General features: G+C 41.3%; 1 protein-coding gene and 1 pseudogene across 1 annotated transcript; both read left to right on the top strand.

Annotated features, from left to right (window-relative positions):
* The first annotated feature begins 13,583 nt into the window (after positions 1–13,583).
* LOC133735768 (pyrroline-5-carboxylate reductase-like) lies at positions 13,584–16,384 on the top strand (annotated as a pseudogene).
* Positions 16,385–16,675: 291 nt separating this feature from the next.
* Positions 16,676–18,449, top strand: LOC133735753 (UPF0481 protein At3g47200-like). The gene has a single exon (XM_062163194.1). The coding sequence runs from the start codon at positions 16,761–16,763 to the stop codon at positions 18,270–18,272; it is 1,512 nt and encodes a 503-aa protein (XP_062019178.1). The 5' UTR covers positions 16,676–16,760; the 3' UTR covers positions 18,273–18,449.
* Positions 18,450–19,731: the final 1,282 nt, after the last annotated feature.

The raw sequence follows: 19,731 nt of genomic DNA, 5'->3' as shown, positions 1-19,731 counted from the left end.
TTACAATCCTATCTCAAATCTTCATACAAGTATCACAACGTCGATTAACCACAGAATTCAATTAAGTCCTATTTCGATTGTGAAAACCTTCAGCCATGAATTTAGAGACATGTTCATCCTAGACGTTAGGAGCATCCTAAGACTCAAACAAACAAAAAGACTTTATAAAACCAACATTTAAAAAAAAAAAAAAAAAAACTAAAATAAAGGTGTAAACCCACCCCACACTTAGAATCTACATTGTCCTCAATGTAGGCAAAAAAAAAAATATGGTATATAGACCCTAAATATGGGAAGGGTAAAATAAACAAACAAACAAACAAAGACACAAGTACAATTCAACCTAAGCAAGTGAAGGGATAGAAATGTCAAACTCTCGTTGATGGCTCCTCCACAGCTTCTGTTGAAATGGGTTGCCTCCCATGCAGCGCTTAATATTTATAGTCCTTCAGCCGGGACTCTTCTCCTTGTTCACACGTCATGGGGTGCCTCCTGGAGGGGTATCTCTTCCAATGTGTGCCCCACGAAGGACTCATAGTAGGGCTTGAGACGATGCCCATTTACCTTGAACTCCTTCCCCGTCTTCTCACTCTTGATCTCTACAGCACCATGAGCAAACACATTTGTAACTATAAATGGGCCAACCCAACGAGAACGAAGTTTACCAGGGAATAGCTTAAGTCTGGAATGGAATAACAGAACTTTCTGGCCCACTTGGAAGCTTTTTCCGCGGATCATTTTGTCATGGTAGGCCTTTGTCTTCTCCTTGTAGATCCATGAAGCATCGTAGGCCTCATTCCTTATCTCCTCAAGCTCATTTAGCTGTAGCTTCCTATGTAGGCCCGCTTCATCATAATCCATGTTGAACTTCTGGACAGCCCACCAAGCCTTGTGCTCTAGCTCCACTGGAAGGTGGCATGCCTTTCCGTAGGCCAACCTAAAGGGAGACATCCCAATAGGCGTCTTGTGGGCTGTTCTGTAGGCCCACAATGCATCATCTAATCTCTGGCTCCAATCCTTCCTTGTTGGGCCCACTGTCTTTTCGAGTATCCTCTTGATCTCCCTGTTGGACACCTCTGCTTGGCCACTGGTCTGAGGGTGGTAGGGCGTGGACACCTTATGGGTTACCCCATACTTCTTCAGCAAAGCCTCGATTGTCCGGTTGCAAAAATGAGAACCTCCATCACTGATCAGCACACGTGGCACACCAAACCTGGAAAATATGTTAGTTTTCAAGAAACCTGCAACCACTTTTGAATCGTTAGTCCTGGTAGCTTTTGCTTCCACCCACTTTGATACATAGTCCACAGCCAATAGTATATATAAACAGCCATTAGACGAAGGAAATGGGCCCATAAAGTCAATGCCCCAAACATCGAAAATTTCTACAGTTATTATTGGGCTCATGGGCATTTGATCTTTTGGGCCAAGATTACCAGTCCGTTGGCATCTATCACAAGAAATACAAAACAAGTTTGCCTCCTTGAAGATAGTGGGCCAATAAAATCCACAGTCTAAGACCTTCAAGGCCGTTCTACGAGGCCCAAAGTGGCCTCCACAAGCCTCACTATGGCAAAATGACAAAATTGACCTATGCTCAGACTCTGGGACACATCTCCTAATGACTTGGTCACTACAATGTTTCCATAAATAGGGCTCATCCCAAATAAAGTGCCTAGCCATTTTCTTCAATTTATCCTTACTAGCTTTGGAAAGTGTGTCAGGAAATGTCCTAGTGACTAAATAGTTAACTATATCCGCATACCAGGGCACACTAACCTCTATCCCAAAGAGCTGCTCATCTGGGAAAGTTTCCTGTAGGGGCTGGACGTCCTCCTCGTGTACTATCCTGCTCAAATGGTCCGCCACCACATTCTCGCTTCCCTTCTTGTCCTTGATCTCTACGTCAAACTCCTGCAGCAGCAAGATCCATCTAATCAATCTGGGCTTGGCCTCCTTCTTGATCATCAGATATCTCAAGGCTAGTGCGTTGCATAAGCCGAAGGGCATGCGCCTATAAGCAAAGGTCCCAAAGGGGCACGTGAAGGTCGTCTTCTCCTGATCCTCGTGGGCTATGCAGATCTGGTTGTACCCACTATATCCGTCCAAGAAGCAATAGTAGGAATGGCCCGCTAAGTGCTCCAACATCTGGTCAATAAAAGGCAAGGGCATATGATCCTTCCTCGTTGTGGCATTCAGCTTCCGGTAGTCGATACATACCCTATGACCAGTCACTAATCTCTGGGGCACTAGCTCATTATCCTCGTTCTGTACCACTGTCACCCCAGACTTCTTGGGCACCACTTGCACTGGAGAGACCCACTTACTATCAGAAATGGGGTAGATCACCCCACAATCTAGCAACTTGATCACCTCGTCTTGGACCACCTTCATCATGGGCGGATGTAGACGCCTTTGGGCTTCTCTTGTGGGCTTGGCGCCATCTTCTAACAGGATCCGATGGACACACGTGGTTGGGCTGATCCCCTTGATATCTGCTAGAGTCCAACCAATGGCAGTCTTGTGCTTCTTCAACACGTCCACCAACTTCCTTTCTTGCTCTACCTCCAGCGTTGACGATATGATCACTGGGAGGGTCTCCTTTTCTCCTAGGTACGCGTACTTCAAATGCTCAGGGAGTACCTTCAATTCCAACTTGGGTGCCTGAACAATAGAGCGTAGCATTTTATTAGTAGAAACCGGAATTGACAAATAGGAAATTGACCTCTTTATAGGCTGAGCCTCCAGTGAGGCCACAGTCTTGATCACTCTAGGCTCCTCAACGTCCCACTCAACCTTGGGGATAGGTTCCCCATTTGCATCATATCTGACCCCCTCCTCTAGGGTCAGAGCCAATTCATCCTCAACCATTGCTTCAGAAAAAACCTGCGCGAGTGAATCAACTACATCAATAGCAAAGCACGGTTTCAAGTCAGAAACAGGGTACCTCATGGCTTCAAGAATGTTGAAGCGTATAACATCACCATCAAACTCCATGGTGAGAGTCCCTTTGTACACGTCGATCTTCGTTCTTGCAGTCCTCATAAAGGGACGCCCTAAAAGTAATGGAGTGGTATTTAGGGGTGATTCCTCCATGTCCAATACGTAGAAATCCGCAGGGAATATCAGATGGTTTACCTGCACAAGAACATCCTCAACATACCCTTGAGGGTATTTGTTAGACCTATCAGCAAGTTGAATGGCAACATTATCCCTTTTAAGAGGGCCTAGACCTAGGGACACATACAAATTATAAGGCATAACATTTATGGATGCCCCTAAGTCTAACATCACATTTTCAAACCTGGTGTCACCAATGATACAGGGAACAGAAAAACTCCCTGGGTCCTTTAACTTTAGGGGTAGTTTCCTCTGGATAACGGCTGATACCGTCTCGCTCATTTTCACCACCTCTTTCTCTCTTGTCTGCCTCCTTGTGGTGCATAGCTCCTTCAAGAACTTGGCGTATTTAGGCACTTGTTTGATGCACTCAATCAGGGGCATATTCACTTGAACCTTCTTGAAGATTTCCAAGATCTCTTGATCAGATTTATCTTTCTTCGTCTTGGCAAACCTGCTTGGGAAAGGTATAGAAACAACTGGGTTAGTCTTAACTAAACCACTAGAGTTAGGAATTGTACCTTTGGGTGCCTCAGCTTGGGGCACGTTAACTTCCACCCTTGATGTAGCTAGGTCCTTCTCAACATCCTCCTTAGACACCTCCACAACGTCTTCTTCTTCATTATGGGCCGCTTGGGTCTTCTTGTGGGCTCTGGGAGGGTCAACTAGTACGCGTCCACTCCTAGTGATGATGGCTTGGGCGTGCTCATTCCTTGGGTTAGGCACTGTGTTGCTTGGTAGCTTCCCTGTTTCAGCAATCCGACCCATGAAATCCACCACTTGGCCCATTTGATTCTTGAGCTCTGCAATATCCTTTGAATGGGTCACCTGTCCTACAACCAAAGCTTGAGTAGCCGTGTTAAGTTGTTGTTGCCCCGCAGCAAGGGACTTCAACAGTTCATCATAATTAGGGGCACTCAAAGGATTAGAAACAGGAGGTGGAGGGACAGAATTGGGAATACCAAAAGTTTGAGGTACCTGAGGCCTCAAAAACAAACCTGGTGGGCGCTGAGAATTCTGACCTGGGCCTTGAGGTGGTCTCAAGGTGTTATCATTGTTGGCCCAACGAAAGTTGGGGTGATCTCTGAGCCCAGGATTGTACGTATTGGAGTAAGGGTTGTACCTCGGGCCGCCTTGACCTACATGATACCCTAGGGCGTTAACAGATTCCCATCCTTCTGGAGAGGCAAGCTGGGGACATTTATCAGTGGGGTGCCCTTGAGTCGAGCACATCCCACACACTTGAGCCATTGCTCCTCCTCCATTACCGTTTAAGACTTGAGCCAGCAGAGTAGACATCTTGTTGACCTTGTCTTCAAGAGCAGAGTTAGTGGACACCTCATGTACCCTCCGTTGAGAGGAAAGCACCCCCTCATATTGTTGATAGTTTAGTGCACGATTAGTAAGTAGCTCCTTGGCATCAGCAGGTGTCTTATCCATAAAGGACCCTCCAGCAGCAGCATCTAACAGACCACGCTCATTAGCGGTGAGTCCTTCATAAAAATAGGTAAGGAGGGACCCCTCACTCATCCCATGGTTAGGGCATGATGCTACAAGGCTCTTAAATCTATCCCAATAATTGCAGAAATTCTCCTCATGTCCTTGCGTGATTCCACTAATCTGCTTCCTCAAAATAGTGACCTTTGAGGCAGGAAAGTACTTCGTAAGGAACTCGCCCTTCATCCTATCCCAAGTGTTGATAGTCCCAGCAGGCAGCTCAAATAGCCAAGTCTTGGCCTTGTCCTCCAAAGTAAAGGGAAATGCCTTCATCTTCAAGATATTGATATCAGCCCCTCTAGGGCACATACTCCCACAGACAAACTCGAACTCCTTGAGATGCTTGTTGGTGTCTTCACTACTCATCCCATGAAACTTGGGTAGGTGATGCAGAAACCCACTCTTTAACTCAAAATCATCATTAAGCCCCTCTCCTGGTTCTGGATAGGCAATGCATAAGGGCGCAGCACCCCCACCTGTAGGATTAGACAGTTGCCTAATAGTCTCAGCCATTGGTGCTTGTACTTGCTCAACACGGGCGTGCTCTTCCTCTTCTTCCTCTTCTGTGCTCGCAACGTCCTCTTCAGTGACCTCCTCTTCTTCCTCTTCAAAGACTTGTTCTTCTCCTTCTTCAGAATGGTCAGGTTTGTTGATCTCCTCGGTTGATCTAGTTGAGGAGTTATAACTTGAATAGCTAGAGTCCTGAGAATCCCTCCTTTCTAGAGGAGGGCGGTCTGAAAAAGTGAGTTCTGCCCTTTGCTTAGCACGTTCCAGTTTTTCAAAGAGCTCCTTAGTCTTATCAGAGACAGTGGACATTCATGGACCTTTAAGACCAAATCAAGTGTTAGTAACATATACAAGGTTCGAAATACAAACATTATGTCTTTCCTACTTTCTAAGTTACTTTTACATTTACATACTTAAGTACTGGAACAGAGGACCTCGTTTGTGCAATGGGAGTATAGAACAGCTACCCTCGACAAGGTCATGTTTAATCCAATATACCTTAAGCATGTCACACAACATATTTTTTTTTTTTAAAAGTTTGTTATAAACTTAGTTAATATCTCAATTGATTCCAAGTTGTAAGTCGAGCCCAATAGAAACCACTACTATTGGTGAGATACGATATAGGGATAGTCGCCTAGACATAAGTCTTTTTCCTTTGTTTCAGAAGGCCGGATGGCCAGATTAAGAGTTAAGTGAGAGGGAGGACTCATTTTGGTGATACTACGGAGGCTACTCCCTCATTGAGGTTTACGCCCCTATCGGCTACTCCCACATAGTGGTTTACACTCATTCTATAGTATCTCTGAGATCCAATTGAACCCATCACCCAGGGTCCCAACCTAAGACACCATCCGTATGCGCCCCTTACTCAGCTGGGAAATTAACTTATGTGTTAGACCGTTCTCCAAGTGCTAATAAAGGCCGCCCTCAACCTCAAGAGACCTTAGCAAGGTACTAATGAAGGGTTTAGGCCAATATTAACAAAAGGGCCCTTGTCTACTCATACGATTTTACACACTTAAAACAATTAAGTATTTAACTAAATTCATGACAACATACAATTTACAACAATTAAGTATATTAATCTAAGTGAAACACATACAATTTACAACATGCTTAAAAACTTCTACAAATTGTACAACAATTATAAAAGACATGCTTAATTTCGTAACACTCATAAAACTTAAACTAAATCACAATTATAGCTTGGCCAAACATAAATCGCAATTTGTCACCATTCCACAAGTGTAGTACAAAATTTTAGCATGCATTCTATATACAACAAAATCGATGACACTTTAAGCGTTAGGGATTTTAACAATCCCCGGCAACGGCGCCAAAAATTGTTGCGGCTAAAATAGCCTCACAATTTAACCCTGCAAAATGTAGTTGTCAGTATAGGATAAGCAGGGATCGTTCAGTCCGGGGATTGTAGGGTACACCTACACAAAAATGTCAATTAACAAATAAAAGAATAAAATGGGGGTTTTGAGATTTGGTTCCTAATCTACTTAAAATAAAAACAAAACAAATAAAACTATATACAATGATCAACTTCCCTAACCTAGACCAATACCACTCAGAAATTACTAAGTGTAAAAACAGAAAATCCATTTCAACATGCTACAAAAATGTGCCCATCTTAAACGCTTAGATAAGAGCCCAAACGAAAAGCCTCAGCGGATCAATCCATTTATCTGATTCGTTCTAATGTAGGCTTGGATCGGAAAAGTCCTTACCAAGCCTAATACTACTAATTTTCGAAAACACTCAGCGTAGTTCTCTTAACTAGTAGTATTATCTAACCCTCGAATCAACTCACACGTACAAATTAACCATTACACATAGAATTTAACACGTAATTTCCAGAATCATTTAATCATTAAAGCATGATTTTTACCACTTTTTAGAACTAATTGCTACTTGTTTAACTCAGCGCCTTAACAAATAACAATTACCCTTGGCAAATTAAGCAAACACACAAGAACTCTCACCATTATTCTTGCATGCAAACTTATGAACCTAACTCTGAAAATTACCTAAACACATAAAAGGGCACAAGATTGTGACATGCATCATCAAAGAATTCTCGAAATTAACTCAATAATAAACTGAAAATCTCAAAAATATTAATAAAAATATTCTGAAAATTTCATGTCTCCAATTACACAACTCGCAAATCCAAACACACAAAACCGAAATAAAAATTGTAAGTAGAGTCATAGTTACACTTTGAAGCTTTCCTCAGCGGCTTGGCAACAAGGTGATGAACTTGTCTCTGCTATGGTGGTGGAGCATCCTTGACTCAGCGCCTAAGAACTTCGTAGAATGATGGATGGATGGTGGTCACGGTCTTGTGAGTGATGAAAGTTTAAGGAGTGAATTGGGCAGAGTCTTGGAATAGTTTTTGGCCAGGAAGTGATAGGCCGGGAAGTGATCTTGGCTAGGAAGTGATGGAAATTCTGTTCTGGACGTTGCCTATTTATAGGGGAGCATTGGTTGGCTTTTGTCAATCATACCCTTCATCATTGGACGGATGGGATTGCATCATAATTCCTTTAATTTTCCAACTGAAAACATCTCCTTTATGGCCTTAACTCCTCTCATAATGGGGTCTTTTAACAGCTGAAACGTCTTTCTCCTTTATTCTCGAACTGAAAACGTCTTTCTCCTTTATTTATTTTCCAGCTGAAACGTCTTTCTCCTTTATTTCCCTTCTTCATTGCTTGGTCAAACGTCTTAAATTTCCTACAAAAAGGTGGAGAATATCAGATTTTTTTTAAGAGAAAATAAAGGGAATTAATGTAAAGACCGCAAAAACGTCGACGGTAAGGAATCCTGATCCCGTTAGGATTTTTTTCATAAATTTCGCATTTTGCGCCTATTTTACACCAACACTGTACAAGACTCTTAAACTGACTCGATGACTCAAAACACGAAACTTAAGGGAGAAACAAGTCTAAAATGGGGCATATACTCAATAATATCGTCGCACTTTATGCTCCTATCATGAATCCACGGGCTTCCCACGCATCTTAGCTGGGGCCATGGCCTGTAACACCAGAGTGCCACTTTCTATGGTGTTGGCGCCTTGCCTACCTCTGTGTAGGGTGGAGCTACGTCCCTTTGTAGGGACGTCTTTCCTTGAAGGCATTTTTGCAGCAAATGTGTATGATCTCGTCACTTAAATAGGGATCGAGATGAGACATAGTGGGGACAGACCACGACAATTCCTGTCGTTCCTGCTGAACATTCTTGTTCTTATCTCCCCCTAACGATGGGAAGACTGTCTCATCAAAGTGACATCCGTAAATCAAACGGGAAAGAGATCACCTTTGCAAGGGCATTAAGTGGCGGACGATTGTTGGAGTCTCAAATCCAACTAAGTTGCTCACTTATTTGTAAGGACCTACCATAGGCGCTGTGGCAGCGCGATTGGCACATAAATGGCTCACTCGAATGTGCGTAAGTACAAAGTATTTGTACCCAGTCACTAGCTGTAATGCACATATACATTGAGTGGCGGTAGGTCGTAGAGAAATTAACATAGTTGTATGCGATATTGCATCACCCCAAGCGGATATAAGGATATTGGTGCGCATCACCAATGTTCGAACTACCATCGCAGTTATGTCCGCGAGACCTTTTGGGCGTGTATATGGGAATGTGATGTCCAACATCAGTCCCTTTGCAATAACCATCGAAAGTCTTCGATGTAAACTCTCTAGCATAGGCAAACCCAATTGACCTAAGGATGACGGGGGGTGAGCCCGTTGTCATATGATTTGTGCTAGGAGTATAGCATACATATCTTTTACGAGTGGATAATAGCACAACATGTGATTAGTGTGTTTGCATGTCAACCAACATCATGAGATATTTAAACGTCCGCAAGTTGGTTGAATAGGTCGACAAATATCACCTTGGATTCTTTGCAAGGATTCTTTGCAAGAATGGTATATTTCTTTAGTGTCCTTTGCATAGGATGGTCTCGATCCTATCTTTGCTAAAGAGCAAGCTTTGCAAAACGAAGTAACTCTTTGGACCAATCTTTGGTTCGTACTTCTTTTCGTTTTGAGGAATGGATGTTCATGAAGTCTTTAATATACGGAACATCATATCACGACCTGGATATCCCAAACGGTCTTGCCAAAGCCTATATGTGTCAGAATCCCATAAGTCATCTCTTATGACATGGTTTGATTCAATGGCTCGAATAGTGGTTGCATACAACCCACTAGAGTGACACATAAGTTTCTCTAATACTCGTTTATGTCCGTAGTCATTAGAGGTAATGCAAAGGAATTCTTGTCCATTCTCACAATGTGTTTCCACATGAAAACCATTGGCTCTTTATATCTTTTAAATAATAAAGTTCAGAATTTAACACATGTCCATGACATTGAATAATAATGCGACACTTTATTAATAAGGAAAATAGCCAATGATTACATCAAAGTTTTCCAAAGTCTATTCCATAATAAAATCAAACTTTAGACAAATTGTAGTTACTGAATCCGTTTGGTAACTCCAATGAAATATGACCAGGAAAGTAGAGAGATGTTGGTGGAGCGAGGCTCGCTTAAGTACCCCGATCTCAATTACTTTCCTAGACATCATACTACATTGGGTGCGCCACATGAGAAAGAGTTTTAATACAATTGTCATTTGACTAAGGCACATTTGCCATTCTTGGAAAATAAAAAGGACTATTCTAATCAAAGTCTGCGGCATCTTCGTGCTCTTTATCTACAGCTTTGAAGTCCTCAGTGGTGAGAGTGATATCTTCACCATCTTCATCTTCAGCAAGATTGATATCTTCATCTTCAGCATGATTAGTTTCTTGCTCTCTCAATTGCTTATACTCCTTGTAGCTTGCAGCTAGTTGGGTACTTTCATGGCATTGCTTGAACCAATGCTCAATTGATCCACATCGATGACACATGTCATTGTGGTTACCTCCCTTTATTTGAGGTGCAGGTTGTCCACACTGTGGATATTGCCAAAGCGCTCTTCTAGCGCTACCCATAGGTCTCTTGCATCCTTGATCGACATGTACTCTAATCTGAGAGATTTATCCATGTGGTGTCGCATCAAGATAAGTGCTTGAGCATGCTTTGTGGGTGTTCGTTGGAACACAAGGCCCTGGTCAGGTGCCTGGATTATGGGCAATATTCCACTCGCAGTGAGATGGTTCTCAACGTCGGTTACCCAATCATGGTATTCCGAGCCTGTTGAGTCAAGTATTGGAAAGTCGAGTCTAGGTTCATTCGACATCCGGAAAAATAGGAAGCGAAGATATAATAGTTTCGGAGTCTATACTTCCACGAAAACTAAAATAATAAGATTTCCGAGCTATGCTTACCAAGAAATCAATTTCCAAGAATATTTGGGTTTAGACCAAACAATGATGTTTGCGGACGCTCTTAGTCCGAATATTATGAACACTCTTAGTTCATTGATTTATGAGCACTCTTAGTTCGTTTAGCGTGAATCCCCACGATTCCGCTTTTAGTCCATAAATTGATGTTTTGTGGACGCTCTTAGTCCGATTATTATGAACACTCTTAGTTCATTGATTACGAACGCTCTTAGTTCGTTTAGCGTGAATTTCTATAATTCCGCTTTTTGATTACAAGTCCCTGAAAATAAGAGAAAGGAATAAAAACTCAAAAATGGGAACTTTAATCTTTAAAACTTACTTGTTGAAATTCAGAGCAAATTCGCTTCTGAATAGATCCCACTTCAAATGGTGTACATATCTCAAGACGGCTCCAACATGGCTGAAATTTGGAGATCAGATATAAGAGACAGAGATTAACAACTTTGATGAAGAAAGGATTTTGATTAAATGTCCCGAAAAGGACGTTTCTCGGCGTGCAAGTAGGTTGATCTGCACAGGAACGAGTATGCTGAACAGCTCCCACTTTGAATAGTGTAAATGTCTCAAAACTACTTCAACAGGGCTGAAATTTGGAGGTCAGATAGAAGAGACAGAGATTAACAACTTTGATGAAGAAAGTATTTTTATCAGAGGTCCTGAACAAGATGTTTCGGGGCGTGCAAGTAGGTTGATCTGCACAGGAACGAGTATGCTGAACAGCTCCCACTTTGAATAGTGTACATGTCTCAAAACTACTTCAACAGGGCTGAAATTTGGAGGTCAGATAGAAGAGACATAGATGAACAACTTTGATGAAGAAAGTATTTTGATCAGAGGTCCTGAACAAGATGTTTCGGGGCGTGCAAGCAGGCTGTCGGCAGCGTCTCGGCAGCTGCTGCGCAGCTGCTCGGCAGATCTTGGCAGCGGTTCAATTTTTCCGGTGGCCGGTTCAGGTGGTTTCCGGCCGGTTCCGGCTGTTCTGAGGCCGGTTCTGAGCTTCTTGGAGCAAGGGCTTTGATATGTGGTAGGATTTGGAGGTTTTTTGTATGGTTGGAAAAGTGACTTCGATTGCTTGATGAACTTCTTCCTCTTGTCAATTTTCGATTCTAAATCTAGAGCAATTTCTTGCTGATAACGTGTTTAAGGACAAGAACAAATTAACACAGAGAGAGGGAGAGAGTAATGTTTCAGAGAGAATGGAGTTTCAAGTATGTTTATTCATCTCATACAAGAGGGTATTTATAGGAATACATTACAAGTGTGAAAGCTCAAAGATAATCTCAAGCTTGGTATCAACTTGATTTACAGCTGCAGCTCAACATGGTAGCTGTGATGATGATAATTGCCATGCTTGTTGCCCTTTGGCATAAAGCTTGTCACACAAGTCTCTATACCTATATTATACACTCAAGTACCTTATCTATACACTCAAGTGCCTATTTATACATGATATAGACATTTATACTATGACTCATATATACTACAATATGATTCATGTATACTACAACAGCAACATCATTGTGATGTAATGAAGATTCTCTTTGCTCTTGCCTTAACGGGGAGGCCCCCAAACAAGCAAATGCTCTCTCTCTAAGTTGTTTATACACGACTGCACGCCAAAACAAAATGTTGGGTCTCCGTCATTTGCAAGGTTGGTAACTGAGGCCTTCACAAACATCATTGAACTACCATGGTGATGATCAAGTAATCGTGAGTTGATTGAGTGACCGTGGAGGATTCAAATTTGCTCACCACCAATACTTTGGTGGTGATACCACAACTCAATATAAAACTGTCATGTGTTATAAAACATAATTATAGTTAATCATGATGTTTTATTAAACAAATAAATTTTAAATATTAAATTAATTCTATATGACGTGACAAGTTTTAATTGAGTAGTGAAATCATCACAAAACAGAAATGGTGATCAAATTTGAATCCGACCTTGAAAGTCCGAAGTGTCCAAAGAACTACACAGCCAGGCAATTAGGTCTCAAGTACCTATTCCAAAACGCCACCTTACAAAACACTCGACTCGCCACAGCATAAAAAGTAGGGGTGGGCAAAAATGACCGAAAAACCGAAAGACCGGAAGGGACCGATCCGGACCGGCCGGTTCGGGTCGGGTTTTAGAAGGAAAATAAGTGTTTTCGGGCCGGTTCGGTCCCTATACTCATTGTGGCGGTCCGGTCCCGGTTCTTGACTTGCGTGACTGTCTGGCCGGTTCGGTCCCTGTACTCAATATGCCGGTCCGGTCCCGGTTCTTGACTTGCGGTGACTGCAAGGACCGAAAGAACCGAGCTTGTATACGTGTCTTCCAATTATTGGAAGTCCATTGTGTTAGTATGGACATGACCACATGTGATTATTAAGTTAAGTAAACTAACCTAATTTTCATCAGTTTCTCACTTCCTCCCTCAACTCTCTGGCTCTCTGCGACTCCGCCTCTCACAAAGTCACAATTGGTCTTCCTCAGTCCTCACCTCTGCGGCTCTGCCTCTCAGCTCTCACAAGTCACAATCGGTCTCTTGCGTCTCTGTCAAAGCCTCCCAGGTACACCAAGGTGGTCTTGATTGGCGACTCCGGCGTCGGCAAGTCCAATCTCCTCTCCAGGTACTACTGCTTCTTCTTCTCTTCTCTTTGATTCTTTTATGTTTTGGTGGATTTTTGGTTTTGGAGTGGATTTTGGTGCAGATTTAGAGTTTGATTTGTGGGATTTGGTTTCAGCCTTCAAGGGAGAAGAATTTGATGGTGGTGTCTTTGGATGAAAGACACGTCGGGGGGAGGAAGAAGATTGACTGGAACCGGAAACCCGAAAAACGGGCCGGTTTTGCCACAGACCGGGTTTATCCCGGTCCTTGTTATCTGAAACTACGGTCCCGGCCCGAATTAAGATTGCCGGTCCCGGTTCTTGTAAAACAATTACCGGTCCGGGGTTTGGCCGGTCCCCATTCTCTGCATCTGCAAGTCCGGTCCGGGTTTAGCTTTGCCGGTTCCGGTCCCGGTCCCTGTAAAAGCAGTGCCGGTCTGGGACCGTGCCCAGCCCTAATAAAAAGCGCACACAAATACAAAAGAAAGTGAGATAAAAAGGTGTTGAAAACGAAAGAAAAAGATCTCCAAACAATGGAGGCGCTACCCATCCCGACGGAGACGTACAAGCGTGGGTTCATCGGAGCAGGTAAAATGGCGGAGAGCATCGCCAGAGGAGTCGTCCGATCAGGCATTCTCCCTCCAGATCGCATCACTACCTCCCACTCCAGCCCCATTCGACGCCAAGCTTTCGAGTCCTTCGGCGTCCACCTCCTCCCTCGCAACGACGACGTTTGGCCCCTTCCCCTCCTCTTTCTTCTTCTTTCTCCCTCATCATGTCTGTAATCTGCATCTATCTATTTTTTTTTTTTGGGACTCGTGTTCATAATGATAAATGTATGGTGATAACAGGTGGTTGAAGAGAGTGATGTCATCATTTTCGCGGTCAAACCTCAAGTTGGTATGTATGCCCTTTTATGACAGAAGCGTTTCTTGGTTCTGGAGATGATGATTTTGTGTATGTTTAGTGTGACATTTATGATAATGGTTCATGCAGTCAAAGATGTAGTTTTGCAACTGAGGCCATTGCTTTCCAGAAAGAAGCTGCTTGTTTCAATTGCAGCTGGAGTCAAATTGAAAGATCTCCAGGTCTCTCACTTTCACCATCCTATTACTCTTACCTGCATTCAATCTCCATTGTTGTTGCAACTTTCGTTATTGCGTGAATTGTTAATGAATGGTTTTGTTTCATGTGAAAAAAAAAAAGAAGACAAAAAGAAAAGAAAAAGAAGACTAGTGATAGCTCAACCATAATAATGACTTACGCGGCACACACTATTAGTTGGTCTGACAGTCATCTCTTGATGATGACTGTAGTAACGTGCTCTCAATACCAGGGAAGGCCCGATCCAGGAAACAACTTATTTTGATCAACATGTTATGCATAAACATTGTTGTCGTCTTCAGCTTTTGAAATCATAATCTGAAAGAGTATAGCTGCTCATTGTTTCTTCCTATTTGCTCATGCTTTTGCGCATTGATTTCTACATGTACGAGTGTACATATCATGGTTCATGTGTTTAATTATATTTTTAAGTTTCACATATGACTTTTCGTACAATATATGAAATTCAAGTCTTTAGCCTTAGGCTTGTTGTATTTTGCCTAACCAATTTGTTCTGTTTTCCTCAGGATTGGGCCGGGCACAGCCGATTTATCAGGGTAATGCCCAATACTCCTTCTGCTGTTGGTGTTGCAGCATCAGGTACTTCAACTATCTTTTTTATGATGCTTTTTATTTTTTATTTTTTATTTTTTTTATCCTTTCAAATTTTATCATTTTATTTTAAATCTGAGGCTTAGACTCCATAAAAACAAAAATGTGTAAATGTTATTATTTATAAATTATTTGTAAGCTATCAGTTGTAAATGGATGCTGTTCGAAATTCATTAGCTTCCAGCAAAGGATATGTGTAGGGCTGAACAAGCTGTCCTTTGGAGAACCAATCTCTTATTTGTATAGTTAATATGTTCATTTATGAGGATTGGTTCATCCAATCAGCTTTTCAGTTCTTATGTCACGGAAAGCACTAAGGGTAATTTTATGTCTACGAGGTTGATAACATTTCTAAACCCTATATCATGGATTACTCCAGCTGCCTTCAGAACTCTCACAATATGATAAGTAGCAGACTTTAACATATTGAACCCCGCACTATTTCCTTTCTCATTATATGTTCAACAAAAGCTTGCAATAAGAGAGCTATCCACCCTAAAACATGCTGGTGTGACATGTGACAGTGATGAGAAGACTTGTAAAATGCGTATTGTCTTACTGCATTTGGTTGGATGACAAGTTTATATATGATATTGGCGAAAATTATCCGTTTTATTTTGTCATAATCTTCATGGACCTACATGGTTAGCATATGTGTTTTCAAACTCTTGCCTCTCATGAATTTTCTTTTTCTTTTTTAAATCTCAACTCTTTATGAATACTCAGTGGCTTTAAGTGAAAGATAAATGTAAAATTTTTATTCGTTTTCAAGATATTTTTAAAATATTTGCACGTTTACAGTTTCTATAGTGATAATGTCCACGTAAACTTCATCACAATTTCCATTGATTCTTCAGGGCATTCCTCATTATGCAAGTTCCTTCTTCTTGGATTCTTTGTTATGAGGAACTCTGTTTGTTTATACTGTCTTCTTATTTATTTATTTTTAGGTATTAGGAGCAGCATCTATGGCTACTAGTTCTGGGAAGCATCCAGGTCAGCTAAAAGATGATGTAACATCACCTGGTGGAACTACCATTACTGGCATTCATGAGCTGGAGAAGGGTGGATTTCGAGGAATATTGATGAATGCAGTCGTTGCTGCTGCCAGGCGCAGCCGAGAACTTTCACAGAAGTAGTAATTTCAATATTCTTATATCAACGCGTATTACTGACCAAGCAAAGAATTCACTTTTTTTGGTCCCTTAATTATTTGGAAATATGTTACGTCAGCTTTTGGCCCTTATCAAAAGTTGGTTCAGAGACAATTGAAGATTCTTATATGCTGTCCTTTTGGATAGTCGGTTGAAGTACAAGATTGATAGAGTGTTGAAACACTTTCAAGGATGGATTGTAGGTATATATGATGCTTATTGTGGCATCGTTTATTTATTTAGAAGAAAATATTCATCTTGTTTATGTTCATTTACCATACAAGTCTTGGTAGTCTGACAAGTTATCTCAAACTTTTTGTTTGCTCTAGTTGTCTATGAAAAGTCATCTCAAACTTTTTGTTTGCTCTACTTGTATATGATAAGATATTGCTTTTTATTCTTTTGAGTTTAATAAACGACCCCAAGTTATATTAGTCAGTTGGATTTGTGGGGTTCAAAGTTAATCGAATCATCAGGTAGAGTGTGGAGTTTGTACCAAAGATGCTCCCTGCTAGATAGGAAATAAAGTTAAAAGGAGCTTATTCTCCAGCTCCTTCATCATAATCAGTGACTTGAGATGCACTTAAAGTGTAAGTTTCCTTCATAAGACTGTCTACATATAATACCAAGCTTCATATGCAGATCCTGAGCAATGTGCATATTCCTACCCTATATGTTCTCCTAATCCACAAGTTTCTGTGGCATATTTAGTTCTTACTATACAAGCAAACACTAGAACCAGTACTCAAAGAGTGAAAGTTGCCTTATTTAGACAGGAACTTTGAAAATGGCACGAAACGAAGACATGGCTTCCATGAATGAAGCTCCAGAACGGATAGCTCAGTTTGATGACAAGTCATCTAAGGAGGAGTTGTTCAAACAAATAAAGGGCGCAAAAGAAAGGATAGCTCAGTTTCAAAGCTCAAAACCAAAGATCCAAAGGGTTCCTTACATGCTTCGAGATCACCCAAATTTCGAGAAATACTCTGAGAAATACTATGAGCCAAGGGCAGTAGCAATTGGTCCTTTCCATCATGGTAAACCAAGGTGTCAACTGGCAGAGAAGTTCAAGCTTGCACTGGCAGACAAATTTATCAAAGACAGCGGCAGTCAAGTTGAAGATTTGCACAAGATCATTGAGGTCAACATCAACACACTAAAGGACTGCTATGATGAGGAAGCAACAAGGTCCTACACCGACGAGGCCCTCACAAACTTGTTATTCTTAGATGGATGTTCAACCTTACAGTTCATATACTCCTTAATGGAGAATGAGTTAGCAAGTTTCAACATCAAGAGAGATCAGGTGGCTTTTGCAGAACAGGATTTGTTCTTGCTAGAAAACCAACTCCCTTACCAAGTCCTCAAGCTGTTGATGAGCTTAAGTGACAAAGAGAGGGACTTGAAGAACGCAATCGATGGATTTGTTGGAAGGAACATCATGGCAGCAGGAAAAAAATGGAAATGGCACAAACACAAGAAAACGAGTGAACCAGGAGATGGTGTCATAGACATGGAACACAAAAAAACGCGTCAACCAGGAGATGGTGTCATAGACATGGAAGAGCCCACTCATCTTCTCGGGCTTCTCCGGACAGAAATGCTAGGTCCCCCAAAATCTGTCGCCGAGGAGACAAAAGATAAACATCGCCGACAATCGTTCCGCAACATACAGGAGCTTAAACCAGCAGGGATCCATTTAAGGCGTAGTAAGACAGGGACCTTGAGGGACATATCTTTTACTCAACCTCGAGGGCTTCTAGGCTTTGTAGGATTCCTATATCTTCCACCAATATCAGTAGACGACTCCATGAGGCCTAAGTTCTTGAATTTGATAGCCTATGAAATGTGTCCTGATTTCCAAAATGACTTTGGGGTCACCTCTTACATATGCTTCTTGGATTCACTGATTGATCATGCAGATGATGTTAAACAGCTAAGGTCGGCACGCGTACTACACAACTTACTTGGGAGTGATGAAGAGGTGGCTCAACTTTTCAATGAGATAGGCACTGACTTGGTGCCTAACAGTGAAACATACCGCAGTGTCAAATCCAAATTAGAAAAGCACTACAAAAACAGGGGGAAAACCTGGATGGCTCAATTCTGTCACGATCATTTCAGTAGCCCCTGGACTATCCTGGCTTTCCTTGGTGTTCTAGCAGCTCTGGGGTTAAGCGGCATCCAGACTTGGTACACAATCAATTCTCCCTCCTCTGCCTGCGAGCTTGAAGAAACAGCTAAAAATAGAGTGATGCACACACACAGAGGTACAAAAATCAAGTTTGGTTCTTCCTAAAATGGTTTCTGCTTTTGGTTAGTTTGATTCCCAGCTTCAGCTCTCATTAGGCAGATATGAAGCTGAACATGTACTGTTATTTCTTCACTTAGCTTAAGTGTTTATCATAATGTAATTCAATAATTTCAATATTCATGTGTGGAACGATGTAATTTCATGATGAGTTTCTCGAGTTTAATCAGCACCTTTGATAAAATCGAGTCTGATGTTCTTCATTCTGACCTGACCTCAGCTTAGATCGAGTTTGTTGTTCAATTAAGAAGACCAAATTCACACTTGAGCAAACCAGCCTCAATTTGCTCAATTTTAAGAAAAATGTAGCAGAAACAAATTCAGATATCCATTTTGCATTTCAGGCAAATGAAGCTCTCTTGAATGTATGCAGCCTGAAAAGCAGTAATTAGGACTCTCTTGAATGTTCCAGACCTTTTTTCCATGTGGTTTTCCAGGCTTGACGTCACCATATATCAGTCGCAAATTTGATACGTATCATTAAAAGTCTCTATATCTCAGCATTCATAGCTTATTTCATGGACCTTAGTTTTGAACAACTAAAATTCTTTTATGTCAACTCACTTCTGGGGTTCTTTGACTTCAGTCAACTTCTCCATTATCAAAATCTGAGACTTCACACATAATTCCCAATGCAACAGTATTTTTTTTCCTTCTCTTTTTACCTTTTTTTTTCCCTACAGACCATCATGGGTAAACTAAGACCTCGTTTGGTTCGTGGAAAGGAAAGTAATTCCTTTGTCTTTCCCATGGGAAGGGAAATGAAATTTCCGAAAAACTTTCCATTCCGATGTTTGGTAATGTAAGAAAAGTTATCCGGAAAGTTGTTAAAATGTATGTAATTAATGAAAAAAAAACATAATGTGTTGTGAGTAATAAATGCAAGGAAAGAAGGGGAAAAAGTAATTCCTTTGGAGTATGGAATGAACAATTTTCCCCCTATTTTCCTTTGTTTCAGAAAAGTATTTCATTTCCTTTTGCATCCCAAAAATAGAAAAAGAACAACTTTCCTTTTCTCATGATTATTCTCCGCGAACAACCCTTGAAATCTTTCTTTTAGCAAATTCAAAGGGGTTCTAACAACATATCAAGATCGAGAACCAACCATCTGATTAATTTTGGTGGAGGAGAGACCTACTCATAAGAGAGCAATGTCATGTGATTTTGATTCATTTTTCTTCTCGTGGTTGAAGATAGAGAGAAAAAGTAGAAGAACAGATGGTTGTATCTCACGTTCAAGGGTGTTTTGTCCATTTACCCCATTTTTAGAGATTTTTTTCCCGCTTACCCCATTAAGTTTTTTAATTCTCTCTTATCCAAAACACTCTAAGGAGGTCTTCCCTAATACCCCATTAAGATTTTTTTTTTGTTTTTTAATTTTTTTAATACCATTTTACCCTCACCCCTTTGTTATTTAGAGAGTGAGAGAGAATGGAAGAGAGAGAAA

This window comes from Rosa rugosa, chromosome 1 (assembly GCF_958449725.1).
Source record: "Rosa rugosa chromosome 1, drRosRugo1.1, whole genome shotgun sequence".
NCBI lineage: Eukaryota > Viridiplantae > Streptophyta > Magnoliopsida > Rosales > Rosaceae > Rosa > Rosa rugosa.
Note: the sequence above shows the minus strand (reverse complement) of the source record. Positions and strands in the feature narration are given on the sequence as shown.

Excerpts from the sequence above, each read along its gene's own strand:
- LOC133735753 (XM_062163194.1), top strand. The coding sequence starts at position 16,761 with ATGGCACGAAACGAAGACATGGCTTCCATGAATGAAGCTCCAGAACGG.